This window comes from Dipodomys ordii, unplaced genomic scaffold (assembly GCF_000151885.1).
Source record: "Dipodomys ordii isolate 6190 unplaced genomic scaffold, Dord_2.0 Scaffold119, whole genome shotgun sequence".
In the NCBI taxonomy this organism is placed as follows: Eukaryota; Metazoa; Chordata; class Mammalia; order Rodentia; family Heteromyidae; genus Dipodomys; species Dipodomys ordii.
In genome coordinates, this window is record NW_012267335.1 from 1,765,573 (window position 1) to 1,779,599 (window position 14,027).

At 37.7% G+C, this 14,027-nt stretch overlaps 1 protein-coding gene across 1 annotated transcript in view; it reads left to right on the forward strand.

Moving 5' to 3' along the window:
* The first annotated feature begins 586 nt into the window (after positions 1–586).
* Ttc29 (tetratricopeptide repeat domain 29) overlaps positions 587–14,027 on the forward strand; it is a 127,789-nt gene continuing 114,348 nt past the window's right edge. The window contains exons 1-3 of the mRNA XM_013029523.1: positions 587–677; positions 5,437–5,534; positions 7,945–8,028. Coding sequence (XP_012884977.1) covers positions 5,443–5,534; positions 7,945–8,028 — 176 coding nt within the window. The 5' untranslated portion in view covers positions 587–677; positions 5,437–5,442. The remainder of the gene's footprint in view (positions 678–5,436; positions 5,535–7,944; positions 8,029–14,027) is intronic.

Consider the following 14,027-nt stretch of genomic DNA (forward strand, 5'->3'; position numbering starts at 1 on the left):
CTCGTTTCCCAATTCATCACGCTCTGTTACCCCGACGAGAATGAGAATGAGCCAGAAGGTTCTCTCCACTCGCCTCACAAGGGACAGACTAGGTCGCATGATAGGGAGAGTTTGGGTAAATAGAAAACCCGGAGTTCCAAAGTAAAAATTCGAAGTAATTAAGGATGCAAAGAGAAGAGAGATTCCGGAAAGAGACCTTGAGCTCTTTAGTTGGCTGTCACTCAAAGTCAGATTCTCTTTCTGGAGACAGGCCTGAGAAGAGTATTTGTGTGAGGTCTGGCCCAGGTCCCTGGAGGTCGGGGGTGCCAAGCTGTGACGAGGGGGGGGGGAATGATTCAGGGGCCCAACTTCGGGTTCAGTGAAGTTACCTTGCTTGAAAAGCCTGCTGTTCCCTCAGGCCCCGCCCACCCACCATCAGCAGGCTCCGCCCCACCTCTGGCGCCGCCCCCCCACCCGAGGAGGCTTTAAAACGTCCAACCTCGATCCCCGGCTCAGCCTGGCCCCGCCCCCTTCCCGCCCCCTTGCGCTGTTTCCCTGGAGACGCTCTCCGCGTCCCCTCTCCCTGCAGGGCCGAGCCAGGCCCGGAACCAGCAGGGTGGAGGGGGCGCTGAGCACCTGCCACCCAGACTCCGCCAAAAGGAAAACCGGATTGCTCCCCTCAGAGCCAGACCACTGAGGTTTGTGATGGCGTGGGGGGGAGAGGGAGGTGGACACGGGGTGGGGGGGGGCCCGAGGCTGGGAGAGGTGGGCTGCTAGCAGGCAGGCCCACCGCAGGAGTCCGCCCTCCATGGGACTCCAGCTTCCAGAAACAAACAGAGCAGGAAAAGGTTCTCTTGCCCTGAGGACGAAGGGAAAAGAGACAGTCCCAAGGAAGTCTGTCAGTTCTGATGGGAACTAGGTGAGAACTTTGGATTTTCATAAACGAATCTTACACGCTTACGAGGACACACCACTGGTTGCCCCTTGTGTCACCTTTGTGTTGGTCTGTATCAGTACATGAATAATTATTTCAGATATTTTGGCGTTCCTTTGAATTTGTGACTAGTTTCATGGGGTATACACTTTGGGTTTAGATTTAAATCCAAATTAAGTTTTAATTTGGATTTAAATACATGCTAGGTATTTAGTAGGTCCGAGCTTTATTCCAGGAGTTGAGGGTAAGCACAGGTGTTATTCTACTGATTTCTTAAAAAAACAAACAAACAAACAAAACTCTTTCCTTCTTTTCTTTGCTACTGTATTTTGTTTCTTGATTTTCATGCTGAAATCTGAAAGACTTTCAACAGTAATTTGCACATGTAGGTCATGGACACTGTAGCCTTTCTTCAGATACTTTTTCTATTTATTTATTTATTTATGCCAGTCCTGGGGCTTGAATTCAGGGCCTAGCCACTATCCCTGAGCTTCCTTTTGCTCAAGGCTAGCACTCTACCACTTGAGCCACAGCGCCACTTCTGGCTTTTTCAATTTCCTTGGTACTGAGGAATTGAACCCCAGGGCTTCATGCATGGTAGCAAACACTCTACTGTTAAACCACATTCCCAGCCCTCTATTTTTATTTTTAAATGTAATATCAGTTGGTAGGAAACGTGCAGTTTCTATTTATTTAACAACCTATCTCTAACTGCCACAGAGTACTGGTGACCAAAATAATATGAGAGAAGGGATACATAGTTAATGGTTTTTTAAACTTGTTCTTCTATAGTTTTGTTTTTCTTTTCTGGAAAAAGAATGTGTGATATTATGAAAAATTTTAGGCCTACTGAATAATTTCATGTCATGGGAGTGAAGTCATACTTCAGACTCTCTTGATGATACATAAGAACCCTGCTTGCTGTGGTTGGTTGGCTTTATTCCTATCTTACAAGCTCTTATCCCCAAAGTAACCAGACCCCAGAGACACTGGTCAGCCTCAGACATGGGCCCTCCCCAAGTAGCCTCTGTGTCCCTAGTGGTAATCCCTCTCTCCTTTGTGTTTCCTTTGGAGGCCATCTCTGAGGGTAGTGGGTAAGAGGGTTACTCTTTGAAGAATTTTACTTGGGGGCCAATGATTTAAACTCACACCATGGGACACATTTGACCTGACCCAGAACTTGCAAACCTTTCATCCTGCATTTCTCCATTCTCGTTTGTCTTTACATGCAGGGGCCAAACTTAGAGTGTGTAACTGCTAATATGAGAGCCAACCAGCAGATCAAAGAATGTACCAAATCTCTTCTGAATACCAACAGTGGAATGGCTCCGGGCGGCCTTTTGATCTTGTCTGAGCCCTGTGGTGCCATGTAGCACTGCCTACTTGCTGGCACTAGGGGGTGAGGGTTGCCTCTGGTTCCTCAGCCTGGGTTCCTGTGGCTATGCTCATTTCCATACCAGCTCCAGAGGTCCTTTTCATTCTCTTTCTCACTCTCTGGAACCTGACAGTTTCTAGAAGTACCTCTCATTTTCTCTTCCTCACTGGAACCTGAGCAATTCTCTTTCCTTCTGACTTATTCATCATGTATTTTCTTCTGTGGCAAGAAGCTGGGAGGACCCTAATGATTAAGGGCCAGGGGCTCCAGTTCTGCTCCTGGTCTAGCACAGACCCCATGTAGCACTAGTGGGATGAATTCTTCATTGTTGATTCTAGGTGGAATCTCTCCTAGGAATGAGGAAGGCTGTCTGGCCACCTCTCCTGTTACAAAGCACCAAAAGCTTTTCTCTCTGCAGGTGTAACTAAAGCCTGACACAACATTCCCTAAACATACCTGCACTTCATTCTACTTGTGTGCCTCTTTGCTGCTTCTACTTGCTAGAACATGGCTGCTTCCTACTTTAAGGAAATCAAGAATAAATAAGATTGAATGTTAAGATAAAAATGATGTCAATTACTTACACAAGGACATTAGCAGTAATGAAAATAATTTGTTACAGGATTCCATTAAGCATTGCATACATTTCAAATACTATATGCATCAAAAAATTCAGATCACACATTATTATTACAGAAGGTAGATTTAGTTGTGGCTATATAATCATTAGGAGAATTTGGCCAATAAGCCTGGGTGAGGTAAGATGTGGGGTTTGGGGCCAAGACCCAGCCTGGCTGCATTTCCACCTGCACTCCGAGCTTAGCTTTCTGGCATAGATGGGTTGAGCTGAGCAAAATTTTTTACAACATTCAGTTAATAACTTTTCTCCTACTTTATAATTCAGCTCTGACCACCCCCCATTCAGAGTTTGTGCCTTGAGGCTTGCCAGCAGGGCTTGCAATACTTACATTAAACTAAATTTAAGAGTAAAGGTGCTCCTGCTGCTCATGCACTCAGATCAGAGGAGAGCAAAATGAAGGAACTGGCAGCTGAAACTTTAATGGTAAGAAACGTTGACTCAGAATTTGAGGGAGAAAAAAAATCACAGTTGATCTGTGTGACAAAGATACATTTGCATCTGATTTTATTAGACACTTGTGTTTCCTAGCAAAATTTTTCTATCCCTAGTCATCATGAAAAGGGGTTGGTTTTATGCAGCATGCTGGTAGGCCAACTTTGGTGTAGTGAGTTAGCCATGTCAGAATGTCTGTCTGCACGAAGAGTATTTGAGGGGGCTGCAGGGTGAATCCTTCCAAAGCCCCCATAATCATGTAGAGATGACCCTGGCTTTGACGTTCATGGCACAGACCTTGGATAGCAAAATGGGACCCTCAGTACTCTCCTCCCCCATGGAGGATGGAATGCCCTGATTCAAGGATAAAACCAGTAGGGCCAGAGAGGTAAGTGCTCAGAACAGCATTGATTCAGTGATTCAGATTTACTCTGTAACTTTGGGACACAGGAATATAGTCGTCATGATTTCTCTGGAGTAAGCTAATGGGAAGTGGCTTTGAGTAGCTATTGGTGTGTGAGTAGGTGTGTGTGTGTGTGTGTGTGTGTGTGTGTGTGTGTGTGTGTGTGTGTGTGTGACAGTACTGGAGTTTGAACGCAGGGACTAGATGCTGTCCCTTAGCTTTTTCTCTCAAGGCTAGTATTCTACTACTTGAGCCACAGCTCCACTTTTGGCTTCTTTGGTGATTAACTGGAGATAAGAATCTTATGGACTTTCCTGCTTGGGTTGGCTTCCAACTCCAACCCTCAGATCTCAGCCTCCTGAGAAGCTATGAATACAGGTGTGAGCCAACAGTGTCCAGCCCCATTTTTCCTTTTATTATTGTTATTAATAATTTATTTTTTTAGCAGAAGCATGGGTTCTTTCACAACCAAAAGCCTTTACAACATGGGATAATTTTTCTATTGTGGGTTCAGCAAACCTCCTCCTGACTGAAGACAACAGACTATGCCTCTGTCATCATGCTCACACATCTTCCTTTCTGCTAGGGTTTCAGGAACTTGATTTTGTAGATCTGCTTTTCTCATGGCTCATGCTGTGGCACATTGCATTTCCCAAAGAGGGTGCCAGGGTACCTCCTGAAACACATTCGCGCCTTACCACGTGAGTTTCACACTCTCATCAGCAAGTGTGTCTGTGTTCATTTGCCTTGAATCTGGGCAGGCCTTTTATCATCATGGAAGTCATATCCAAGGCCACACCCTCAGAGGGGGTGCACCTCCTTGGGATAGTTGTCTTTGGATCCCGATGCTGTCCCTTGAGAACTGTGAGGAAGTCTGATTCATGTGAGCAGACCTCATGAATGGGTTATAGCTGACAGCCTCAGGTAAGGCCCCGTTAGACTCCTGCAGACACCAGGGGTTTCTCCAGCTCTCAGTCTGCAGTGCACACTTTGCCGTTATGGAGCAGAACAGTCATCTCTATTGTGCTCTGCCTAAATTACTGAGACATAGGAGAGATAAAGTATGAGATAAGTATGAGAGATAAAGGTGTTTGAAACTGGCTTTCAAACCACCACGTCTTGAAGTGTTTTATTACACTACGTAGGTGAGCAGTGTGCCTCTTGGGGCAAATGCCCCCTTGTGGAAAGCTTCCCTAGCATCTATAACTTCCAAGGGAATTCTTCGTTTGTGACAATGTTCTTAGAAAACATACAAGTATGAGATCTTTTCAGTTCTTGCTGATAACAGAAGCAAAAAGCAAAACAAAACACCATGAAACACCCGAAATGCACATTTATCCTACTCTCCTTACACTCATGATCCTTTAACAAAACTTTTACTCAAGCTGCTGATTAGCTGAATCTTCAATACAGTTATCAGATTTATCTCCTTAGCCGCCTGTAGTGAAGATGCAGACAAGCCATAAATTGGTCAAAAAGCAGACTGTGGGAAAAAAATGAGAGGAGCAACCCATAGAATCCACTCATGGTGCATTGCTTTCAAGTAACCCAACCATCACTCTACCTAGACAGGAATGCCTACCTGTGTGACAGACTGTGCATCATTAATCATGCTGTAAAGGATCATTTGAAGATGTGTTCCTTAAAATACTGTTTCTGCCTCATTTTTACAGTCCAAAATGACCACCTTTCCTCCACTGCCCATGGCGCGGACAAGACTTACCATCTTAGCTAGACAGAAGCTGTCCTGCTCCAAAGGAACAATTCCAAGGTATTCGCCCTGCTTCTCATCTTTTTTCCTCTGGAATAAAATTCCTGCAATAAGAGAGATAGGTAACATAGCTCAGAAAATAAAATTTGTTTAAGGAGCTGAACATCAGTGGCTCACATCTGTAATCCTAACTACTCAGGAGGCTGAGATCTGAGGTCAAGACTCAGGAAAGGCACACACACACACACACACATTGTTTTAGGAAAGTAGACAAATACATGATGGCATTCAGATATTCAAGTTTGCTTGTGCAAAAGGATCAATGAATCCCACTCAAGTACCAAAGATGTATTTATTTGCTAATGTGGTGTACATTTAATCAGTTTCTTTCATACTGCAATTGTGTTATTGGGGCCTATAGTATGGGAAAATGTTTCTTTTGTAAATGTGTGCAGAGAGAGAGGAAAGCAGAAGCTTTCAGAATCGAAAGTATATAGCTTTTCATCGACATGCCCCTTGAATTCTGACTGCTGATTTGGAAACATGAGGGCAAAGCCATCCTCCCTAGGATGGACCAGCCGATGTGATTTAGCTCTTGAAACGACACTAAGGAGGAAAATGTGCTGTCAAACCACTGCTGCCAGGAAAATGGTTCTGAGCTACTGTACTGTAGTTCTGCTGAGAAAATGCCGAGCAGAGAACTTGATGCATTCAGTCATATTCAGGAATACTGACTGAGATTACACTGCTTTGTTACCATTTCATTTTATTGGCTTTTAGTATCATGCCTGTTACTTATCAATATAAATAATTTGCATATGTAAGTTTTCTTTGCATATTTCTCAGTTCCTTTGAGACATAGTGATCAAAGTATTACATGGCTTCTTTGTTCTCATACCTTAGTTTTATTATTTCTGGGAAAAAGCAAAAGCCCTGAATTAAAATAAAGACGTGGTTAAATGAACATAAAGATTCTTTTAAGCTGGTAAATCAAGAACTTCCTTTTCCTGTTGACAAATTTTTCAGTAGATGCAAACTTCCTGTGAGTATACATATATGCCTATATATACATGTTCCAGGGTTTCACTTTTGAGTACTATGAAATATTTACATAGTCTGTAAAGGCTTATTTGGCTTTTGTTTGTTTGGCACTGGCCCTGGAGCTTGAACTCAAGGCCTAGCTGCTGTCCCTGAGCTTTTGTGCTCAAGGCTAGCACCTCAAACTATTAGTGATTAATTGGGGATGAGTCATCTGAATCTGACTGAATCTGTTTAAGAATACAGGTGTGAGCCACCAGTGCCTGGCACTTTCTGTCTTTTCAGTGATTGAGATTACATTTTTTTTTCTCCAAGGTGAAACAGTTCAATTTAACATCCTGAAAATCAGATGAAATTTAAAGAAAACTTATTAAAGAAAATATTTAATCACCATTTTAGACAGAATTTATATAAACATACTTTAATAACTATTCCAAATAAAACACAGATATTTAACAATTTTAGTTTTATATTACCCTGGTTTAGGTTGACTATTTTCTTTCTTTTTCTAGTTTTCTTTTTTAATGCATTTTATTGTTATTATAAAGGTGATATACAGAGGGGGTTACAGTTACATAAGCCAGCTAGAGAGTACATTTCTTTTTGAACAAGGCTGACTGTTTTCAAAGGTGCAAGGAGACATGAGGAATGACCTTGCTATAAGTACAGTAAATTTCTCAAGAAAGTCTCCTTGAAAAAATCATTTGCAGCTGGGCTCTGGTGGCTCACACCTGTCACCCTAGCTACTCAGGAGGCTGAGATCTGAGGATCACAGTTCAAAGCCAGCCTCGGCAGGAAAGTCCGTGAGACTCATCTCCAATAAACCACCAGAAAACTAGATGTGGTGCAGTGGCTCAATTGATAGAGCGCTAGTCTTGAGCTGAAGAGTTAAGGGACAGTGCCCAAGCCAGAGTTCAAGCCCCATTACCGACAAAAAAAAATCATTTACATCTTGAAATCCTATCAATAATTTGAGTTTTCATGTGTGATTTGAAAGAACTACCCAAGTAGCATTTACAGGGTAAACTTAAAAAATACTCGGAACAAATACAGTTTATACATTTGTATCAAATAAGTGTACTTGATTCAAGATTCTGTGCCACATAAAAACAAGATTTCCCGAGTTAGACGCCTAAGGTGTGAAACACTATTAGCTACACAGAGGCTTGATGAACTCTGAGAGAAATCTCCATTTAAGGATGTTGGTATTTTGTCCTTCAACTTGATTTAATTTTCTTCCCTATTTTTTTCCATTTAGGAACATGGAACTTTTGAAATGATCTATCAGTAACAACTCTATAGCTATTCAAAGTATTTATTATCAATGCTATGATAGCTGACATACCCATTCTCTTCTCCTGGTGGCATGTTATGTGTTTGGTCATGCCAAACTAGGCGGTACTGCTTTCTTACTTCTTCCTATTTCATTTAGGTCTCAATTGATCAAAGAGAAAGATGACATAGATCATTATCTGGAGAAGAATTTCAAAGGCTTATCAAAAGAGGAGGTTGCGGCGTAAGTATAGCCTCTTAAAGGCTCTAATATCAAGTTTGTTTCTTTTGTCTTGATTCTTTATTGAAATTTCAATGATCCTGCATAGCATACTTTTTCATTGGAACACGGCATTTAAAAATTTAAACTCATATTAAATAGTGATGTCATGTCTATTGCTCCTATACATATCGAAGTGTTTAATTTTTACCACTCTCAAATTCTTATATTTACCAAGATAGTATTCTCTCATATTTGTACTATTTAATTAAGTCCAGTCATTAATTGCTTCTCAACCTCCATTTTAAGGCATATTGCCTGTACTGGGGAGAAATTTGCTTTAAACAAGAAGACTTGTATGTCTTTTTTTGTTAGTGGTTAAACAAAAAAGCAAAAATAACTCTCAATTATGTGTTTTTATCCTTCCTCCAAGAACCTACAAAAAGAATCAATTGGAAGATAATTTGAAATCATCTGGGTTTATGTTCAAAATGTACAATGTAAACTTAGCTATCTCCAGTTAGAATATAGTGTGTAAGATAAATGAAAGCAGTCTAGAAATCCATGCTGCTCAGAGAGGAAGGAGTTGCAACCTCAAATACGAGCTGAGCACTTAATGCTGCTCACCTTTATGTGTAGTCCATTCTTTGGATGTAAGTATTGAAAATTGAAAATCTTATGCATCTATGTGCATCATGTGGAATTTGTTTACATTTTCAATTATTTATTTTATGCAACAAAATATTCTGAAACACTATTCATTATTATATTACCTAAAATTATGAGATTCTACTGTTGAAATTTTCTAATGATATCTTAGCATAGGTTTTGCTCATTCTAAAATTCTAAATCTCTTGGGGTTTTTTTCTATTTCATTTGAAATTATCTTTGTCAATTTGTATACAAATATGGGAAAACAAAGTTGTCCATTGTGTGAATAGCTCTTCTGTAAGGTGACAACATGTTCAATAACTATTGTCATATGTGCAGAGCTCTATACACAGCCCTGTATAGTATTTAGGACTGCTATGTATAGTTCTAAGAATACTTAGCACTAGTACTTAGTTAGTAATATGCAATAAATCATTGGAAAATATCACTGAGGTTTTGTGGGGATTGTACCAAATTTATGTGTTACTTTGAGAGAAGTGAGATCGTTACAATGTCGAGCACCAACTAACAAAACCACATTTTCAATATTCTGAGGAGTATACCCTCACACTCCTGTGTTCAGTGAAAAGGAATCTAAAATGCTACAAAGCACAAAGCTTCTCTGTGTGTGTGTGTGTGTGTGTCTTTCTCTCTCTCATACACACAAAGCTTCTTAGTAAATATACATTGCCAATATAAAGAATCATTTTAGTTTCTGCTTAATCACAAATGAATTTTTGATGTTATTAAATCATTTTCTAGCAGCTACTAAGATGATAGGTTTACTAGGCTTTGTAATTTTTAGCTATTCTTACAAATTTGGAATATACCCTGCTTAATAAATATGGGTTTATCTGTGTGTGTGTGTGTGTGTGTGTGTGTGTGTGTGTGTGTGTGAACTTTGCATCTAAGTCATAATGATCTTTATTTGTAATTTTTCTTTTCTTTTCTTCAGCTAAAACTAGGGATCATGTCAGATAAACTACAGATTTTTTCATCTCTTGATGAAAAAATCAGATGGAAAAAATCAGATGAAAGAGGAATTTCATCTCAGATGAAAGAGGAATTTCTTATTTTTAATGGAACTCCCTTGTAAAACCAAATAGTTTTGCTTCCTTTGGTAAGAAAAGGGATTAGGTCTTCTAATTGGTCTTTTAAGTCTTTTCTACCCCGTGTCAGTCATTTTTAACAAAGTGTCTACTGATACACAAAATTAAATTTATTGTGACAGTTAATGATGGTATTTTGTGATAGTGTTTAAATGTTTGCCATATCAATTGAAATAGTCTGTATATCTCAGAGATTGAAATACTAATGACTTACCATGAGGGTTCTAGAATGAGACTGCTCTGATTAACAGCCTGGCTCCTTCACTCAGAGGATATGTGCCCTTCCCTCACTCTGAACCTTTTTGTACCAGTTGCCGCCTCTGTAAAACAGAGAGAATAATAACAGTTTGCGCATCTGATTTTAAAAAATGTTTCAAGGTTTAAGAATGATGTATTGAGAACAGCACCTGGGACATCATTAAACATAAAATAAAAGCTAGTTACATTATCTTTTTATTTCTGGTACTTCAGTTTTTTAGTTTCTCTTGATTATGCTTGCAAAATTGTTTTGTCTTTTTACATAGCTAGTCGTTTTGTTTTATGGGTCAACTTTTTTGTTCTCTATTTTATTAATGTTTTATTTTATCTACATATTTTCTTTCTTGGTTTTGGGTTTATTTCTCTGTTTATTTTTAAAGATATTTTTAAATTTTTTGCATTCTGAGCTGAAGCTAGATTTTCTTCACCTGTATATTTATTCTGTGTGTGTGTGTGTATGTGTGTGTGTATGTATGTGTGTGTGTGTGTGTGTGTGTGTGTGTGTGCACGCGCGTGCTCATGTGTCCATGTGTGCTGGTCCTAGGGCTTGAACCCAAGGCTGGGCACTGTTCTTGAACTTTTTGCTCAAAGATAGTGCTCAACCACTTGAGCCACTGTTCCACTTCTGGCTTTGTGGTGGTTAATTGAAGATAAAAGCCTCATGGAGTTTCCTTCCTGGGCTGGCTTTGAACTGGGATCCTCAGATTTCAGACTCCCGGTTAGCCAGGATTACAGGCATGAGCCACCAGCATTTACCTATTCCTAATTTTTAACAAATTCTGTCATACAAACTTCCTTTGGCCTATTGTGATTACTTCTTCCTTCAGATTTTGATGTTTATGTGTTTTTAAAATCCTAATTATAGTAAAATTTCCATAATGGTTTCATCTTTAGGAAATAAAAAAGTAATGTATTTTAATTTTTCATGCAAATACTTTTTGGTGTTTTTGTCAGTAGGGAATGCACAATTGTTATTAGCAAATATGCTGTGCATGATATCATTGTTTTGAAAGGTTCTAATTTTTATAAATATTCTGTGCTCAGAAAAATAAATATATACTCTGTTTTCTGGAAAGTTAGATAGAAATAGATAGAAATAGCTACCAGAATTCAATGATCAGTTCAAGTCTGTTATTTCCATTAACTTGGACAATGCTATTCAGACTTCTTTTGCTCCACCTTATCTATAAGTTTCTTTTTAAAAAGTTCATTTAAATTAATCTCTCCTTATTCAGTTAATTTTGCATATTTTGAAGCTGTATCATTAGGTGCATTATTTCCCACTCGATGTATTTTTCAGTTAATTAATCCATTTATGAATCCTTGATAGTCTTATGTTTGTTTAATTGTGCTCTGTCTTACTTCTGTTTTGTTTAATAAGAATGTAATCATAAATGCTTTGTTACTATTGTTACTATTATATGGGAATACAAAAGAAATGACATTGCCTATTCTGTGTCTATTTTATCTATACTTTGAAGTTTGAATGCAGAGTTTGTGGTCTTCTCAGAATACTTCTTTTTTTTAAACCATATTTTTTCTGGTGCATTTCTTCAGTTTTAAATGATCTTAGTGTTAATTAACACTTTTCTTAAAATTTAAGATAGCCACAGTAAAATTAATATAACATTCAGAAGAACAAGTTACTTGTACACAGATACCTGGTAAATTGTATAGAATGATCCGTTCACTTTCTATTGTTAATAATATAGTTTTCATTATGTTCTGGAAGCTTGATCCTTGTGCACATATAGTCTGTGAGAAAGTCTGGCTTTGCTGTCTGCTCGGGTTAGTATACACTTTTTTGTAATAGCAATCAAAGAGTATATAGCATGAAAGGTTTATTCATATGGCTTATGGTTTGGCATTTACCTTTCACACATTCAGGTTTCACTCAAGAAAAAAAATATTTTTCCATATAGAAAAATAAGTAAAATGAATTTAGTGAAAAGATAAACTTCCAGGATAGGCACTTAAAAATCTAAAGAAATGAGGCTAACTGCTGCCCCTCAATACTCAGAACTTGGCATTTTTCTTTAGTTAAATTTCTACAGATTTTTCACCCAAAAAATATAGAATGATAGAGCTGAAGTGACCCTAAAAATGATTTGAGTTATTGTTGTGTTTTACTTTATCAATGAAAGAGAGAGCAAGAGAGCACAGCAATGGAGTGCTAATGGGTAGTTTGTGAAAAGAGAAGTGCTATGAGCAAATACCCTTTTTTTCGTATGACAAGGTAGCAGAATCTTTCTAGAAGAAATGCCAGAATGCAAGAAATCTAAATACAGGTTTTCCTCTTTACTTCTGTGTTATCTTTCATTACACTGCTAAAAGACCATGAATAGTATTTTGTTTTCATTTTTAGTTTATGTGATTTTTTTTCCTTTTGTATTTTAAACATGTTACCATTCCCTTAATTTCTTTTCATTCTTACAGCCTGATGCTATTTTTTAATAGCATGTGCTATCCTAATACTTTTTAAGTATTGTAAAGGAGTAAGTATTTGGGGAAAGTAACATTAGAATATGTAGCACAAAGCTATAAGGTGTGAGGAGTTGGTTGGTTTCCTTTTCCCAAAGAAATCTCCTCATATAGTTGTTTAATGTGAAAGGAAAAGGTGGAGAAAGTTCTAATCAACTTTTGTACATTATGTAGAACTTCATTTTCTAAACTCTGCAAAAGAAAGTTTCATATTTAATGGGCAATCATGAATTATTCCATTTATTATCTACTTCCTTCTTTCAAAGACATGATCTGGATAAAAGGCGGGGTGAATAATTTCAAAAAATACAATACATTTTTAATGGGAAGGTGCAAACTACAGATTCTCATGACTATTAGCAAGTGCACAGGAAATAGAATTTAACTTGCAAAACTCGTCAAACTCTTGCAAAGATAAAATGTGTGACACATTTTTGTGAAAATAGAGCACAGAGAGGCAAAGTTTTCTTTTTAAGGCAACTTGTTGTTTCTGCTAAATTTAGTCTTTATGTTCCCCAGTTTCCTACTTTAAGTTTGATATTTCACTCTGTTTATATATATAGAAAAACAATGGTCCTTTTATTTGTGAAGATGTAGAAAGAATTAGTAGAAAATAGTTTCAGGAAAAAATATTAAATAATAGGATTTCTAAAAAATAGAGGTTATTATGTTTCAAACACAAAGTGAATATAATTTTCTATGGAGTCTTATGGTAGCAAAATTTAAAATATTAATTTGGACAAAAATAGTTGCGCTAGCATGAGTATGTCTACCTAGGTTTTCATCACGAAGTATATAGTTCATATATTACTTTGTTTTCCTCTCCTTTTCTCATGTTTGCTGTCATCCTATTAGGACAAAATAGAATGGAATTATATTACTTATTCAGATTTGGTTTTATCACTATAAGTGAATTTAAAAGCTATGAGTATTTTCTGGTTTTGTTTTCACTTATATTTAAATAGTTTATCTCTCATTGAAAGATACAGTGTAATTTAACAGAACACAAAATCATAGGCTCACTTTGTTGAAACAAGATGCTTGCACTCGTGTTTAGTTCTGGCTTCAAAATATTTTTCTTGACAATATTTGCTTTAAAAATGGCACCAGTCCCTGTCTGATCTATAGCTTCAGTCATTCTTTTGTAAGGAAGTGTGCATTTCTCAAAGCAATTTACAAGTAATAAAATTGCTTATCAAAATTGTGAGCATAATTAGCTTCATGTAAGAGTCTCTTTCATTCTTTTTCACCACAATTCTAAGGAAACTTTAACTTTTTAAAAATTTATTTTAAAAAATTTATCATCTTTAAGTAATTATACCAAGGGGTTTCAACATGTCAATTTATGAATATTCTGCATCTTAAAATGTTATTTATTTCATTATATTTAATTGTACAATTCATCATGTCATTTTACAAGAACTGTGGATTACTTTATCTTTAAGTAGTTGTACAGAGATGTTTCAATTCAACACATCAGTTTATAAGTACAGGTGTCTTTTTTCATTTTTTTTATTTTAATTT